Source organism: Paroedura picta, chromosome 7 (assembly GCF_049243985.1).
Source record: "Paroedura picta isolate Pp20150507F chromosome 7, Ppicta_v3.0, whole genome shotgun sequence".
Lineage (NCBI taxonomy): Eukaryota > Metazoa > Chordata > Lepidosauria > Squamata > Gekkonidae > Paroedura > Paroedura picta.
The window spans coordinates 70,493,915-70,511,373 of NC_135375.1; the positions used below are offsets into that span (position 1 = coordinate 70,493,915).

General features: G+C 42.3%; 1 protein-coding gene across 2 annotated transcripts; it reads left to right on the plus strand.

Annotated features, from left to right (window-relative positions):
• The first annotated feature begins 602 nt into the window (after positions 1-602).
• On the plus strand, positions 603-11,058 carry ZFAND5 (zinc finger AN1-type containing 5). Of its 2 annotated transcripts, none has more exons than XM_077344794.1 (6): positions 603-1,128; positions 4,948-5,105; positions 5,534-5,645; positions 6,016-6,116; positions 9,095-9,220; positions 9,411-11,058. In XM_077344794.1, the coding sequence occupies exons 2-6, from the start codon at positions 4,955-4,957 to the stop codon at positions 9,557-9,559; spliced, it is 639 nt and encodes a 212-aa protein (XP_077200909.1). In that variant the 5' UTR covers positions 603-1,128; positions 4,948-4,954; the 3' UTR covers positions 9,560-11,058. The 2 variants fall into 2 exon arrangements, with proteins under 2 accessions (XP_077200909.1, XP_077200910.1); XM_077344795.1 differs by lacking the exon at positions 603-1,128 and adding an exon at positions 3,126-3,304.
• Positions 11,059-17,459: the final 6,401 nt, after the last annotated feature.

Sequence of the window (17,459 nt, forward strand, 5' to 3'; positions counted from 1 at the left end):
CCTTGGGCAGGTGGTTATACATACGAACAGTTCTCTGTTCACACTCCCATCATGTGCCCATTCAGTCAAAGGACACAGCCGCCGCTCTCTATGAACACAGAGCTCTCGTGAGAGCCCAGCTCCGGCGCGTCGGTACTTGTGCCACGGCAGCTGGAAGAATCCCAGGGCAGTAGCCCTCGTCACCGTCAGCCAGCAAAAACACGCCAGAGTCTCGGGATGCTTAAGGATCAGCAGGTTTATTTGGATCGCATTGGAGAAGAGACCCTACAAGGCAGCCTTCCCACGCCGGGCTTCTCGAGAGCCGAGCCACCCGAATAAACACCCAAGGGGCGGCCTTTCCACTCTGGTGCAGAAGAGAAAGCGAGGCATAAACAAGCGGCCGCCACGGTCCGGCTGCCCCTCCACAGCCCTCAATCCCGCCCCCGACCTCCCCGCTGGCGGCGAAGAGAGGGAGAAAGTGACGTCGGCGATGCCTCCGACTATGAGGCGTGCGCTTGCGCGGTCGCTCTTGCACACGTCTCCCTGCCTCGACCGCGTTCTCTTTCCCACCGAGAGGGGAGGGGGAGGGGATCGAAACGATGACGTATGGGGCCGCCCTTCCTTCTTCCTGCCCCTCCCCCTTCCCGCCAGCAGTGAGTAACTCTTATCAGGGTTGAGCGGGCGAGGGTGCTCGTGCCCGTCCGCCCAGCTGGGCCGCTCAGCCACACTCGGTCCCTCTCGGGTGCTGTCGCGCGCACTCGCAGTCTACCCAGGCGGCGGTTTGTGCGCGTGAGGCCTCCTAATTCCAGCAGGCCCCGAAGACTCGTGGCGGCAGCAGCAGCAGCACAGCAGCAGTGACGCCGCCGCCGCCGCCATTATCACCCGCGCGCGCGGCAAGGAACCATCTTCCTCTCCGCTTCGCCCCCTTCCTCCCCCCTCCCGCGGCGTTGTCTGGCCCCGCGCAGTGGCAGCTCCTCCTCCTCCAAGTCTCCTCTTGCTGCTGCTGCTGCTGGAACAAAGGAAGGAAGCGGCGGCGGCTGCTGCAGGAGCAGCTCCGGGACTCCCTTCCCGCTAGAGCCGGGAGAGCGGCGCCTTCTTCGCGATTCAACTTCGCCCCATTTCCCCCGCAAGCGGACGCCCAGCGAGCAGGTGAGTCTTCGGACCCGGCCGCCGCCACCCTGGGCGCCTGGTGGGGCGGGGGCGGAGGCCGCGGGAGTCTTCCCCACCGCGCGCGAGAGAAATGGCGGGGAGAGGCGCGCGTGGGCGAGGGCGCCGCGGACGCCCGGCTTGTGCGGGGCCGGCGAGCGCTCGGTGCGGGGCGGCGGGAGGACGCCGCGGCGCCTGTTTCCTTCTCGCCAGGAAGACAGACAAAAGGGCCGCTGGGCCCACTCGCCTCCGGGGCTACAGTTTATTTGTCCCGGGTGGGGAGGGGGGGAGTTAATGGCCGCTTCCCGCAGCTGTGGCATTATGTTTGCGTGGGGTGGGGCGTCATGGCGGTTAACGGGGGGGGGGGGGGTGCATAATAAAATAATTGAGCTGTAGCGAAACGGCAAACAAAGAGCCGGGCGAGACAGTGCGCCCCCTCCTCCTCCTCTCTCCTGCTGCGCGTGGGGCTCTCTCCCACCCCCGGTCCCCGGCCGGGGGAGGGGGGGTCTTTTGTGCGCGCCTCCTCGCTGGCTGGTGCTGACCCGAGGGCGGGGGCATCGGGCGGCTTTCCTCGCGCTGAACTGGCCTTGCCGTGACTCAGTGGTTTCTTTCCTAAGGCCCGAGGCCTTGGTGCCGGAGTTCGTCAGCTGGCTGGCTGTGGTTGGCGGGGAGAGGGGGAACCAGTTCCAGCAGGGCCCCCACCTCCTCTTGTGGACCGGCTCCCTCTTTTCCCCCTCCCCTCCCCACCAGCCTTGCAACTAGAGCCCGCCCCGATCATCCCCCGTCTGCCATTTTCTAAATCTATTTCCTTAGCGCCTTTTATGTCCCCTAGTCCTTGGCGCTGTAGCGAGGATAGGTTTTCTCTTCCTCCCTTGCCCCCCTCCCCCCACGCTTTGAGCTGTTGGCAGCGCCTTCTCCTTTGTTTCTCTCTCTTGGCTGGTCTCTCAATCGTGCCACTGTGAAAGGTCCATTTTTTGCCTGTTTTATTGTTATGCCACCACCCAAGCTCTCGCATTTGCCCTTGAAATTAACTGTAACGATTCTCTTCCCTTCACTCCAACACAAGCATTTATTTAAGTTGCCTTTTGCCTTCTAAAGTACAATATTTAAATGACTATAATAGATCAGACATTCATCTTCATATCATTGGTGCAGTTTCTATACATTTAGCAGTCCCTTGTGGATTTCTGTCTCTGCTTCTTTGTCTCATTTTTATTCTTATACTTCTATATTTGTGTGTATAAACATACATATATTTTGAGCCTGTGTGTATATAAACTGAGCTGAATGGTTTGGGTTATATATGAGGAAAAACATGTGTGTTGTGCATGTATAGCAGCTTATAAAATGTGCTTTCCCTAAACAAGAAAAGAAAGGTTAAGTTGTTTTGCTTTTTTGTGGCTTTTTGATCACTTAAGTGCATTTTATAATGGTTATTCTTTTGTATTATGTTGTGAAAGTTTGAGCAGTTCTGTAAGGGCAAGTATGAAGTAAAAACAGACATCCTTTACACATTTTAGGATGTGTAGGAGAGCAGAGAGTGAAATAGATATTTTAGGAATAAACCATCTGGTATATACAATCAGTGGTGAGTTTTTAGGAGTGGCAGAGCAGCAATCATCCAGGCCTCAAGTTAATCTTTGCTGTTTCCACTACTCTTGCTAAGGGCTAGAATAAGCCTTATTTTAACATCAACATTTATATATATATAAATATTTATATTTATATATATATATAGTCCTAGTGGGCTTGAATTCTGCTGTTTCAGTTCTGTGTACTGTGCAGGAGTTGGGCAGCCCTATGAGATATAAATAGAAGCTGATTTCAGAGGCCCCTGTTGACAAGGTTTTGTGTCTGAGCCTCTAGCTCAGCCTGTCACATTGCAGCCTTGTGACAAGCGGAAGCTAATGCACGCACCCATGTGATCATAGCTTCTGAGAAATAATAAAACAAGCAAGCACACATGCAATGGTATTATAAGCAACTGTTGTACTGGATATATGAAGTGGTAAAGGGAAGTAGGCTGCTTGAAATTAAAGTTTCATTGCAACCAGGACATGAGAACCCCTTGAAATGAAATTTTGTTCTCTTGCAAAGTGGAATGCAGAAGGTGTCAGTTTCAGTCAATGGCATCTCTAGTTGAAAGGATCAAGTAATTGGTGGTGTGGAAGACTTGCCGGTAAGACCTGGTAGGCCAATGATCTAATTCAATGTAAGGCAGCTTTGTGGGTGTTCATAGGAATTGATATTTCTTCATAAAGATCATGGTGATCTTAAGAGCTTTAAATATCTGAAGGACTTTGAATTGGATGTTGTGAATTGTACATAATAGTAAAATGACTATGTGTCAAAGGTTTAGTTGGTTAAATATTGTTCCTATTTATAATTACCCCCAAATAATATTTTGATATGAATTGTACACATTATAAACATATTTATGAGCATAGAATTACTCATATGGTTCTTAAGAAATAAAAAGTGACTTGGGGAGACGTTGTTTTTTAAATGAAGGTTGGGCTAGTAGTAATGTGATATTACTGGACAGCCCATCTACTGTTTTGGAACACTGTTATGTCCTCCTTGAGAATATTTTTAAAGATCTGCTGTAAACATTCTAGTCATTTATACACATGATAGCCAAACTCCCTATGGCCATTGAGAACAAGGGTTATTTTTGGATAGGTTCTCAGGTAATACACTTTTAAGTGAGAAGTTCTTTGGCTGTCCACAGAGGAAAAACTTTGAGCTGGAAAATGTTTTGAGTTTCAGAGGTGGCTTTTTTGAAAAGAATAATTTTCTATTGTAATCCTGTTGAACCAGGGCTCTGTGGATCAGTTTTTTTAAATTCAGTCTTAGTTTATTGTTTAATGAAGGTAAAATATTTAGCATGATATAAATTTTGGCTCTTGGGGTGTACACAAATGAGGAGGCCTTTATTAGCAGCCTAAAATGTGTGGCCTGCTTTGATAGTTGCTCGTTTTGCTCAGTTACTGTAAAATGAGAAGCTCCTGTTAATGAATATATTAAGCAGACATATTTTAGACAGCCTATTCCTACTAACATTACTAGAAGTAACAGCTAATTTCTGTATACTTCAAGTACTTAATTGCATGATGTTTTTTTTATTAATACAGGATCTAATTTCCTGCACAAGTTGCTTTAAGACAGTGTATGTTTCTGGAAAGTGTTGCAGTGGTAAATCTTATCTTGGACCATTGACCAAATTAATTTTATCCAAGTGTGTTTTGAAAACTATTTTATCTCTGGGGCCTAGATGCAGCCCTTAAACAGTAGAGACTGATGAAAATTCTGGATAATTACATTTTATAGAAGATAGATATTCATAAGCCTGTTCTGTAACTGAGCTTTCTCAAAATAACTATGGAACGCTCAGGTAATATTTGTTTTCCTTCTGATTTGGGTAGAATTAATCTACACCCAAATATGCATCCCATTTATAACTCCTCCATAACTATATGAGAGCAGGCATACTCATTCAGCCTTACAAGCATAGGAAGGGGAATGAGGTGTGGGAAAGTGCCCCAGTTTTCCACTCTCACTTCAGGCCTGCTATCTGCTGCTGTTAGGACTGGCTGGATGAGGGAGGAATGCATGAGCGCAATTCTTGATCCTAATAATTTTGGGCAGACAGCCATAACTTAAAAGCAGGATAGTATCTCAAGAGTTTCTATCTGTAGGCATCCCTTCTAGCTTGTATGCATTCAGGAACCCTAGGGTAGAGTGATACTATGCTGCAGCACAACTAATCAAACATGCCATCATGTGGTAGGCCCTAATCAATTTTTAAAATTTGTTTTTCAGCATAGAGATGGCTCAAGAGACCAACCAGACCCCAGGGCCCATGCTGTGTAGCACAGGATGTGGTTTTTATGGGAATCCTAGAACTAATGGAATGTGTTCAGTCTGCTATAAAGAACATCTTCAACGACAACAAAACAGTGGACGAATCAGCCCAATGGGTAGGTCTTAAAGCAAAGTATGAAACATAATGGATGTAGTGGTTAGAGTGTCCAACTAGTATTTGGGAGAACGAGATTCAGATCCCCACTCTGGCATGGCAGTTTGCTTGGATGATCTTGGGTCAGTTGGACTCAGTCAGTCTAGCCAACCTCACAGAGTGGAGAAACAAGTTATGTCATAACTTCTTTGGGAAGAAAATCAGGGCATAAATAAATGTGATTTGAAAATACTGTCATGTCTGAGAAATACACTTTTCTAGACACAGACATTGTTCTGTGGCCCAATTTTGAGCCATTTGTTGGTTCTTAGTCTTTCTCATTATACTGTTAACTAGTTTGGAAGACTTGCAGTAACAACTTGTGTTGGTTTTTCATATTATACATTTACAATTCTCTGTGTGTATTTATTCTATGTTTGTGTTGTGCAGGATCATCAAGTGGTTCCAACAGCCCTACCTCAGACTCTGTATCTGTACAAAGAGCAGAAACTAGTTTAAACAACTGTGAAGATGCTGCTGGCAGCACATCTGACAAATCAAGGTAAAAACAGAAAAGGGGGGGCAGTACTGTGATAAAGAATTAAGGTTGGAAGATAGGTCTAGGAAAGCACCTGCGCATTACAGTACAGTTCAAGTTAAAGCTAGTTTGTAGAGGAAGTAACTGCCAGAGTTGAATTTTCCACTCTGTTAAAATTGGGGGGGAGGGGGGGCTTTTGTGGAGGCAGAATGAATCTAATATCTTACCACATTTTCCACTTAGGTGTCATAGTTTGCTTCATCAAACTTTAGCACTAGTGGGCTCAGTAGCAGCTATCAAAAGAAGCTCAAGAGTTATAACATTTGAATATTATAAGTTGTTAGTCTTCCTAACAGCACTAACAAATTGCTCTCATTTCACTGAATACAAGCAGAAATGTGCCTGTTGCCGCCTTGCCTGTAACACAGCAAATGACAGAAATGAGCATTTCAAGAGAGGAGAAAGTAACTCCGAAAACAGAGACAACTGAGCCAGGTATGCTTTTCAAAAATAATTTAGGCACAGTTAGTTCAGTGGGACCTGGCAGCTTTAAACCTTTAACAATCAAGGAGGAGAAAAAATTAACACTCCTTTAGATTTTAGTGTTAAGATATATTATGCAGTAAAAGACAAATCTATTATTAACAACCACTGAAGTTTAAAGTTCTTCTGAACTATTCATATACGAGCCACTTCCACGTCAGTTACTACATTACTACATTCAGTAGTTAAAATGCATTGAATGCTAATGATCCACTTTAAAAAATCAGTAAAAAATGTTTCAGCCTGGTGATGCTTAATGGCTAATAATAGAAGAGACTTGCATATATTAATCAAAATTCATTTTTCACATTGTGAGTATTTAGTGTGTTCTTGAAATACTTGTGAAGATTTGGGGTGCATTTCTGTCCACCAAAGGCCTCAGAGTTGAAATGCACCCAATGTTTAATTTTTTTTCTGTTATGTGTATTAATTCTCATTCAGTAAACTTAGACTACTGGAAATATTTTAATCAAGCTACAAATGAGGATAGTCATATAAACAGTTATAACTTAAGCTTTCTTTAGTTGTGTTTACTATTGCTATAGCATTTGAAAAGTTAAGTCTTTACCCAATGTCATGAAGATTAATTCTATATAATGGTTCAACTTGAGAATGTGATATAGGCAAATTAGCATAAGCCACTTCATGTTTGTATAGCAGAGTACTTACAATAACAGTTTCATATATAGGCTGACTTTTTCTGACAACAGAAGCTTGAAAGATATTAACTGAATAGCACCACTGAATACTAGTGATAAGGAGGGGCAGGTTAGGGCTCAGTCCTAACATTACAATTAAAACTTATCAGCCAGTGGGTGCTATGATAGGTGTCCACCTGAGACGCTGGAGAGTTGCTGGCAGTCTCAGTAGACAGTACTGACCTAGGTGGGCCAATGATCTAATTCAATATAAGGCAGCTTCATCATCATCAGTTAAAATAAAGGGCAGTACTTTGATATCTTAGAAGCATGTTTAGTTGCCATCTGGCTTTGAATAATGAAAACTGATTGTTGCTTCAACATGCATTATGGGCTGTAAATTCTGGCGTTATCACAGCAGTTAATTTGTTGCCAGTTGAAGGTTTTGGTGAAAGCTGTGTAGCCTATTCAATAAACAGGCACTATTGTAAATGGAAAGAAAACTTCAGAGTGCATAGATTTCTTTGTAACCTTTAGTTTATGGACTTGTAAAATGGCTTTCAAGTGACTTTATAACTAAATTTGAACTCATGCTTGTTTCTCATGTGTGGTTCTATGGCAGTATATCTGAAAAATATATACAAGTAAGAAGTGCCTACCTATTTCTGGATCTTTTGAACACCTTAGTGGGCAGCAGCTGTTTGGTGGGGGGGGGGGTAAAAAAAATTGCATCCAAGGTAGCAGAAGTAATTTTTTTTTTTTTGGGAACATGGGTATAAAGGTAGTTGCATGAAGCCATTTAATGCCAGGCCACCATCCTTCCTGTTTTCTCAAACGGCTTATTTTCTAGCCATGGAGCAAGCAACCTATAGCCATTATTTGGGAACTGGTGTAATTTTTCATGTCCCTGTAAAGCTTTGATATCACAAGTGGTGTCTTGGTTCCTTTTAGCTTTTGTTAGTCATGTGGTATGGTCAAATCCAGCATATAGACCATGCAAGGTTCATACAAGCACACCTAATTTCCTCAACTTTCCCTTTACACCAGCAACCATTTATAACCTGGAAAAGCTTCTCTGTTCATAGGGTTGGAAGACCTGTTTGGAATAATAGCCATACTGGTTGGGAAGCTGCAATGGGGTGTGGGTGAAATTGCTACCCCATTCCACGTCCCTGGAATTCTGCTTATGCAACAGGCAGGGTGAAATGATTCTCCCCCTTCCTAGTATAGCCGCCTGATATTCATGACTCTTATTTCCACATTGGGAAGCGCATGAACTCTTCATGAGCCACAATTTGGCATGAACTTAAAATCCATTTGGGGGCCCAAAATCAATGTTTTGGGAGGGCTCCTTCCCCAAACATTTACCAGACTTCTGCCTGGTTCGCCTGTTTCAAGCCATTTAAACCTGATAGCTCATTGGCAGATCCTGCTGTTAGGTTTCAGCAGTTGGTTCCTCCCCTTCTCCCCCCCCCCCCTTCAAAGCTGGGACAAAGCAAAATGGACAGCTTAATTTGCTCACACCCATTTACCCCTTCCTGGACAATCCTTCCCCTCCATTGCTGCTGCAGGGAGAAAGGAAGGGTCCAAACTGTCCAGTTTCGTTCAGGGTATTTCTGGTTCAATTCAGGACCCAAACTGGAATTTTTTGTGCCCTTTCCTACCCCTGCAGCCCTGTGAATAACATTTCTTCCTTGAGTGCTGGTACCTCACTTGGGTGTAATAACATGGTGCTAGAAATAGATGCTGGAGGATGAAGAAACCTGGAAAGTTAATGATTGCAGGCCTCAATCAGAAAACCATGAGATTGATAATTCCTATTTTAGATTTCATAAAAAATGTAAGAGACTAGAGCAGCTTTCTCATCCAAGGTTTCATGATGGCCCTGGGAGGGTTTCCTGAATGGGTGGAGATTATTTAATTTTATAAAATTTTGTTAAACATTTATTAGGTGATGATCATATGGTCATGTTGACCCTGCTAATGATGGGCCTGGAGGGAGTGGAGGAGGTTATGGGCCCTAGGTGGGCATATACACACCACCTCTGGGATTTCTGGAAGCCTGAAGAATGTTTCAGGGGTTTCTCAGTAAAAAAGTTGAGAAAGGCTAGACTAGATGAACATCCTTGAACGTTTTAATGTTGTTAAGTGATTATAATTTGATGCTTTCTTTAAGAAATGTTATTCCAAGCAATTTAGGTAGTCTTAAATTATTACTGCTGTATCATTTTTGGAATCCATTAGAAGTGCCTTGTACTGTTTTAATCAATCAGCTCTTCTTTCTTCTTACAGTTGTAACTCAACCCAGCCCTACAGTTATTCAACCTAGTACATCTCAGAATGAAGAAAAAACGCCTGAAATGCCCAAACCAAAGAAGAACAGATGTTTTATGTGTAGAAAGAAGGTTGGCCTTACAGGTATGTGCATTGGTCCACACAATCTGTGGTAATTAATGTTTTCCATGTATGTTAAACTTTCCAGTACTGGAAATCAGAGGTAGCAAATGCTGATTTTTTCATGGGGTTTTAATTTGCTAGCCTTGAATAATGGTCTTAATAATTCTTTGCTTCAGTATCTCAAAGTGACACTACTCAATTGTTTGAACAGGGTTTGACTGCCGATGTGGAAATCTGTTTTGTGGACTTCATCGTTACTCTGACAAGCACAACTGCCCATATGATTACAAAGCAGAAGCTGCAGCAAAAATCAGGAAAGAGAATCCAGTTGTTGTGGCTGAAAAAATCCAGAGAATATAAACTAACCTACTCGGTGAAAAGACTGATTTCCTTTCTTTTTATTTTAAAATATCCTAGGAAAACATTAAAGAGCAGATGCATGGCCATTTTCCTTTGATGTTCTCCTGAGTTTTACTTTAGTCTGTCTTATTGATTGATATTTTAGGATGTTGTGGGTGTTACAGGCAGAGAATTGGATAGATACAGCCCTTTAAGATGTATACATGCCCTCCCCAAAAATGATTTGAAAGAGTAAGACCTGCACTGGAAAACTGACATACACAAAGGACAGAGTTGTCTAGTTCACATGTGCCAAACAGATGCATAAAATCTGCATGTTTGCAGCAGATTTGCCTTTTGGGAATGTAATTGAGATATATCATCCTTGGATAGTGCTACGTGCCTGTTTGATTAAGTGTACACCAGGAAAAAATGAGTCTACTTTTACCATAGTTAAACTTCGTCCTCTTTAATTTCCACAACTCGTAGTTCTGGAGCTGAGCTGCAGAAGATCCATTTTCTAAATGAGAATGCTTGTTCAGGTGCCATAAGCTGCAGTGTAAGGTCACCTACTAAGCAAAAGCAAGAAATCTGAGATCTGGAAGGGTGAAATCCTTGGAACTGATGAAAATCGCTCAACTGTTAAACTGGTTTCCAAAGGAGAAATTTATTTTCAGAACTTTATGAACTAGCCTACAACAAAAAACTTGTCTGCTTTTTCTTGTGCGTAGCAAAGTTGTGTAGCACAAAACCAGAAGACTTTGTTTTACAGTTTACAAACAAAAGGCTACATATGTTTTTTTTAATAAACTTAACTACAGCAGCTCTGTCAAGTAACATGCATCTGATGAACCTAGGTTGCAAATGTATTTAAGCATTTAATTTTTCATATACATTTTATGTTGAATGTGTTCTGGGTTCAAGAGAATCTTAGCTCTTAATTTTTATAGTTTTCAGATGTAGTGAGATTGCACCATTTTGCATGGAAAAATCATACCCAATATGGCTGCTGTAGACTAAGTGGTACCTGGAACCACTCTGAGGGCTGCTTTATCATTTTAATAGTATTTGGGTGTAGGACTGTAGTGTTCTTGGGTGTATTGCATGGGCTGCATTATCTACAGCATTGTACAATAACAACTCTAGAAAAGGCAGTATACTTCACTGATGCTTGTCTGGTAATATCACTTCTGTGTTATAATGGAAGGTTTTTTGTGATGTATGAAACTTGTGTTTTTTATATAAACAAATACAGTTTAGACTAGTGTAGTGGTAATGCCTGTTCTCATCTGTAAATAGTTGTGTATACACAAGGCACTACTTCTGACATCGATTGCAGTGTTCAGTCTTAGTTTCTTCATTAAAAGCATCAGGTTTTTGCTTTAAACTTTGTCCTTGGTTGAGTTATTAGATATACAAATGTGTACAGATAGTTCATATTTATGTACTGCACATAATCATGCTACCCAGCATCTATGCGATATTGTATTATGTAAATAATAAAATCATGTACAGAGGGATCTAGTTCCTTTTGTGATGGCTTATTGGATAACCAGGGTTCTGTTCTGTGGGATTAAGAAATGGTTGAAACTAATTAAGACTTCTATTTGATTTCTAATTCTTGGGTTCAGCTGTTTTAGCTTATAGATGGAGAAGGATGCCAAGCATCAACTGATGAAGATGTATACAGGTGAGCAATGCCTAAAAGCAGGAATACAAATTATTCCATGACTGCATGGTCGTTCTGCTAATAATTTTTTCCTCAAGAAGAAACCCTGTAACTCTTATTACAGTCACTTTTGTACAGATGGCCATAACTCTTTGCTGCAAATTAAGTCATAGACCTGCTGCTTTCTAAAGCGGAGTCTACTTAAAAGCTCTCAGTATTTACCTGAAGGTAAGATCTGCTACAAGAGCCTCTTGTGGCGCAGAGTGGTAAGGCAGCCATCTGAAAGCTCTGCCCATGAGGCTGGGAGTTCAATCCCACCAGCCGGCTCAAGGTTGACTCAGCATTCCATCCTTCTGAGGTCTGTAAAATGAGTACCCAGCTTGCTGGGGGGTAAACAGTAATGACTGGGGAAGGCACTGGCAAACCACCCCGTATTGAGTCTGCCAAGAAAATGCTAGAGGGCATCACCCCAAGGGTCAGACATGACTCGGTGCTTGCACAGGGGGTACCTTTACCTTTAAGATCTGCTACAATTAATAAAGGGAACCCTCTTTAGAGTTAGTGGATATCTGAGGTGAATGGCATTGTCAAGTGCCACAGGAATCACTAACTGCGGAAAATCTGTATTCTGAATTGAGTGATGACATATTCAAGAATACAAGTCTCAGCTCTTCAAGTGTATTTAATGCTGTGCATGTGGTTACTTGGTTATGCAGTTCTGAACTATTCAGATGAACTTCAACATGTATGCCTGTGCCATACTGTTACGAAACAACTGATTTTTCTGGTTAAAATTAAACTAGTAGCAAAGCATTGCTGTAACATGGCTCATAACTTGAAGTGAAAGTGGTTAATAAAAAAGTCAGTATTTTATCATATTAATCTATGTTGACATTCCTATAATGAAGAGAATTGTGATTTGAATCACAGAACTTTAATTACTCCATTTCAAACTCCTATTGCAAAGCTTATTTTCTAAGGTGATGAGGTAGCTTAACTAACTTAAGCAAGCCAAACTAGAAGGCTAACTAGCAATTAGAATACAGACCTGAAGCCTTTTTTAAAGTAGTTGCTAGGTGTGATTCCTGTTCATAGAAATGGAAAATACCTAGACACAGCAAATCCACCTGCCCAAAAAGAAAGAAAATTCTATTCATTTGTTGCTATTGTCTTATTGCTATTGTCTTGCTATTGCTATTGTTGCTATTGTCTTATTCATTTGTTGCTATTGTAGTAACTTGGTGTGTTCATAGACCAGCTGAAAAACAAGTGTGTGTTGTGACAAACTTGGGTCCAAATATATTCAGCCTTCTGCCTGTTTACCTGTATCATATTACTGAAGAATGGAAAACATCTGTTCTGCTTTGGTCACAGACCTATCAAGAAGATCTGTACTTAAATGACTTTCAATTGTGCTCCAAGGATATGGGTGAACAGCTTGAATAATGTGGTAGTCATATTGAATAATATGCTGAACACTTGCCCTCACTGAGTCTTTAAAAGATAGATATAGGAAGGACTACCTAACTATAGCGAGCAATGAATGTTTTATTAAGGTCGGGGGAAATTTCAAGCTACTTTGAATGCAGAAATTCTACAACCTCTCAAAAGGTTTCCTTGGACCCCGAAGAGCTCTACAACAATAGCCTGTTTACGAATATTCATTTTGGGGACACAATGCTCATGGGTACCGGTAGTTCAGTTACAGCAAACTTGGATAAGAATGACTTCAGTCTAGCTTTAGACCTCTTTTTGTCATCCTGCTGACATGAGCTTTGTAGGGAAGTGGGGGGCAGTGAGTCCCTTTCATTCTGAATATCAGCTGCTTTTGATACCATCTGGAATGGCATTGCACTCTGAAGAAACATTTCAGGGTGTAGGAAATTACTGCTCTTCCAATAGCATCTGTAAACCGCTCCTGCGGAGAAGTAAAAAGAAAACAGGGCTAGGTGGGAGGGGAAAGGGTCAGGGCGCGTCCTGGACTCCGAGGTTAGGGGGCCGGGGAAAGAGGCCTTGCTGGCAGCCCTGCTCCTTTCCCGGCAGGGAGCCCTGGGACCTTCGGTGGGGAGGGGCAGGAAGGTTTCGACATAGTCAGAAGAGCAGGCTCCCCACGTCAGAGACGTGGTGGCACTGTTCCTTTCACAACGCCGAAGCCTGGACCTCGGGGTGGGGGGAGAAGGCATCGGCTCAGCAAGAAGAGCTGGTCCGGTGCGTCCTGCCTGCTCCTTTCACTGCGCCGAGGCTGGGGGGGAGGGGCAGAAAGGTTTAGCCGTGCCGAAAACAGCAGGCCCGCCGTGTCGGAGATGCGCTGGGACATCGGGGGGGGGGGGTTGAGGAGAGGGGGCTTTGGGGCTGCCGCAGCGGGGGGGGGAGCCTGCTAGGAGCTCTGCGAGCCCACCCCACCCCACCCCACCCCACCCGTGCCTATGCTAGTGCCCATTGTATTTAAAAATACAATGGGCTTTACCCTTAGTTTACAATATAAAAGTCCAGTGCTTGTGAAAACCTGCAGAAAAGTATAAGGAAGTGTTCTGGAAGGAGTCACAATCCCTCTTAAACAGGTTCAAATTCTAGAGTATAGATCCTATACTTTAGGTGTGTGCTTAGCTGTCCTTATACTCCCTTTAGCTTTTGGATGGGTTACAAACTAGTCCTTGAAATGCAAGATCTGGCTATAGTTCCACACCTGTGTTATTTCCAGGTTAGGCTACTGCAATGCGCTCTGTGTGAGGCCTGCCAAATATCAATTGGTCAAAATGCAGTGTTTTTTTAAATAATGCATACATTTGACATGGTTGGGATGTTTCTCCTGCTCTACATAGATATGCAGTTTCCTTGCTATTTTGGTTTTAATATTTTTAGTAACTTGGGCTTTGTTTTATTTCTGCTCATTCTGTTTAATGCTGTTTTTAGCTTATAGTTAGAGGGGCTTAACATTGTATATTGTTTTTGTAAAAATCCTTAATATTTTAGGTGGTAGATAGGTGTGTATAAATGTTAAAATGGAATTACAAGGTAAAGAAGCCGAATAGACTAATAATCCTGAAACATAATAATTGCTGGTGTGTTGCTACAATTACAGAATTGTTGGGTACAGAATCATGATATATTAGTGTATCTACTTATGGTGAGATGTAACTAGTTTTGTGGAGAATGAAGACCTTGGTAAAGTATCTTTTTACAAGCAGCATTTCCTACATGTACTATATTAGTTTAGTAACAAAACTGTCAGTTTTCTTTGACAGGAGAGCGCAAGCTTTTTGCTCACCAGTTCTAGAAAAGGCAAAGCACAGAGATTCTTACAGGTGGTGGAAGTAATTGAGACAGCAGATAATCCTGCCCCCCCCCCATGTGCCCTGAGCAGTAAGATGTCTTCCTTGCATGCCTGTTGCAAAGATGCCTAAAATGCAATAGCGATTCTTTTTCTTCAGAAGGGCAAAAACATGGTGCTTAGTAGAAATCCAAGGCAGAAGATTTTGTCCACACTTTTCAAATATCTCTTCACAAGTGACCACATTGTACTGTCCTCAGTATGAGAGGTAAATAATGTAACCCTGACATATCAGTGATATGCTATTCTTGAAAGTATCCGGAACAGAATACTCCAGCCTCTGAATCGCTTGTGGCTGTCTGTCCAGGGGCTCCTCAAAGCAAAAGCTTGTGTTTTTGGCATGTTGAACAGATTGCAGTGCTTTACTGTGTTGCAGTTTAAAAACCAATTAAACTGCGTGCCATTCACATTCCTCAGGACGTTTTGAAGAGGTGTAGTATGCATTTTCTTTTTATGTTTCCAACAAACAGCTTTTAGTTGTAGGAAGTGTTGTAAATAGCACTTCTATTTTTTCGGATTGGGAAGTAAAATGATATGGACTAGATAGTTGCCTAGAACTTGTGTTTTGTACAGTCTTAACCTGGTATGGTAAATACTATAATTCAATAGTTTATAAAGAAGGTTAGAGCTATTCTATAAGCTATCGAAGCCTGAATTTCACAAGTGTAAGAAAAGTCTCCTACAAAAACAGATTGATTTTGTAAAAAAACTAGATTAGAAATAATCTAGTAGTGAGCTCATCAAGCAGCAGCAGCATTTTTGTCTCCTCCCCCCTCCAAAATCATGCCACTACTTACAAACTTCACAAGGGGTGGACAGTTAATGACACTCTAATCAAAGCTTAGCAATGCATCTGTCTTGCTAGTGACAGTAAAGTTTGAAGGCTTGCACTTTCTTTAACCAAGGCCTAAAATTATCATCAAACAGATGTGCTATAAACAGTGTTTACAGTCTATTACCTCTATTATTAGTCTCAAATGCCACATGGTTAGAAAGCTGATGCTTAGTTTCTGAGTCTTCCCTGTATGGAATTATTTGCTGTCTTCTGATGTTGATACCCCCCCCCCCATAAATCACCTTTCCCAGGGCATGTTAACTGAGCATAACTAGTTTTTTGTTGGTTGTTATGTAGCTGTTACATGGCTGGATGATAGCCACTGAAATGGCTGGAAATGGAAATGTTTTTTCCATTACTAATGTATTTGTAATTATGAAAGGAACTGTTTTCAAAGCACTTTCCAAAACAGTTGTCTGCATCAGTGTTTTCCATCATAGAAATTCCAGAGATAAAGGCACAGTATTTACAAAAAGGAAGAAAGTTTAAAAATAAAACCTACCTGTACTTAAAGAAACACCAACAAATCTGAAGACACCCCAGCCACACAAACCCAATAGTTAACAGCCAATCACACTGAACATTCCACACTTGCCAGTAGCCACAGAGAGAAGGCCATACCTCTGAAGATGCTAGCCATACATGTAGATGAAATGTTAGGATTAAAGACTAGCAGACCAGGGCCACAAATCCTTGGGGGAAGGAGGGGGGAACAATCTACTCGGGTTCGTTTTTGCAGCAAAACTAAGGAGTTCAGAGGTATTTCATGTAATTATATTTAACTCATTGCTTCCTGGATTTCAGGGTCTCTTCTCCAGTGGTTCTCAACTTTCCTAATGCCGCAACCCTTTAATACAGTTCTTCATGTTGTGGTGACTTCCAGCCATAAAATTATGCAAGTGTTCTTTCACAGAAATTAAACCGAAACTGACCAATGGCATGAAGATCCTTTGTTCATGATTGTATATAAATGTTTTTCCCCCGGAGTTTCTCAGTTCAGCTCTGCCTCTTGACCCACCATGCCAGTCTCGCTGTTTTCTGCTGCTCCAGAAAGATGAACGCTCTATCTCTTTCAACCCTGCAAGGCTGTTGTGGTGATCGCACCCCCCTCCCAGCCCAGCCAAGCTGCTTGCCCTACCATGACCCCTGTGAAAGGGTTGTTCGATCCCCAAAGAAGTCCTGGCCCCCAGGTTGAGAACCACTACTCTACTCCATGTATGTGTGTATGTGTGTATGTGTGTATGTATGTTAAAAGTCTGCATTGCCATGAGTCAGTTCATTGCATATGATGAACTGGGCTCTAGTTCAGATAAATTTGAGCTCAAATAAAATGTGCTTAGTCTTTTAGCTCCTATTTTCTTTTGCATCTGTGTTGAAAGCCTCCCCCCCCCTCATTAAATTAAATATTTAATATTTAAATAACTTCCTTAATTGCTAAATTGGAGGAATTAAAAAGTTGCCCTGAGTTTGAGGAGATGTGAACTTGAAATGTTTTAATAAATAAAAGGGTATTGCACCTAGCTATTGAGCTGCGGTCAAAACTGCTTTTCTCTGTACCTGGTGCACAAATGAGACCAGGAAGAAGGTGCTCTTGACTGGCCGTGCTAAGAAGATGCACTCTATGGCATGTTGAAGCCAAGCTCCTAGGCCATTTGAGATATTCAAGGACATTGGGGGGGGGGGGTGTCTTCTAATTAATGGTTGTAATTTGTAGGATTGGATTGTATGATAGGATGCAGACCACTCAATTAGAAAAATGCATTTTGACCAGTGGTTTCATTCAAAAGACATGAATAACTTATTGTCATTGCTCTTTGTTGGCATAGGTGCTGCATATTTATGTAATCCTTAGCTGTAATTCATTATACTGTGACTAACAGTTTTCTCTTTCAAAATGCTGTGTCAGATGCTGCTCATATGTTAACATCCAGATAAGTAAGGGGATATGCAACCTAGTTCTGATAGGGACATTTTTCAGGAACATATTTCAGGATTGCATCCTAAGGCTCTCTGAACAGACCTGGATTGGTTATGGGACAGCCCAACATTTTTTTTTGTTTATAGCAATATGAAGGAATTTGTCCTA

Excerpts from the sequence above, each read along its gene's own strand:
- ZFAND5 (XM_077344794.1), top strand. The coding sequence starts at position 4,955 with ATGGCTCAAGAGACCAACCAGACCCCAGGGCCCATGCTGTGTAGCACA. Across the intron at positions 5,646-6,015 it reads AGCACATCTGACAAATCAAG|AAATGTGCCTGTTGCCGCCT; the intron begins GTAAAAACAGAA and ends GAATACAAGCAG. Across the intron at positions 9,221-9,410 it reads AAAGAAGGTTGGCCTTACAG|GGTTTGACTGCCGATGTGGA; the intron begins GTATGTGCATTG and ends TTGTTTGAACAG.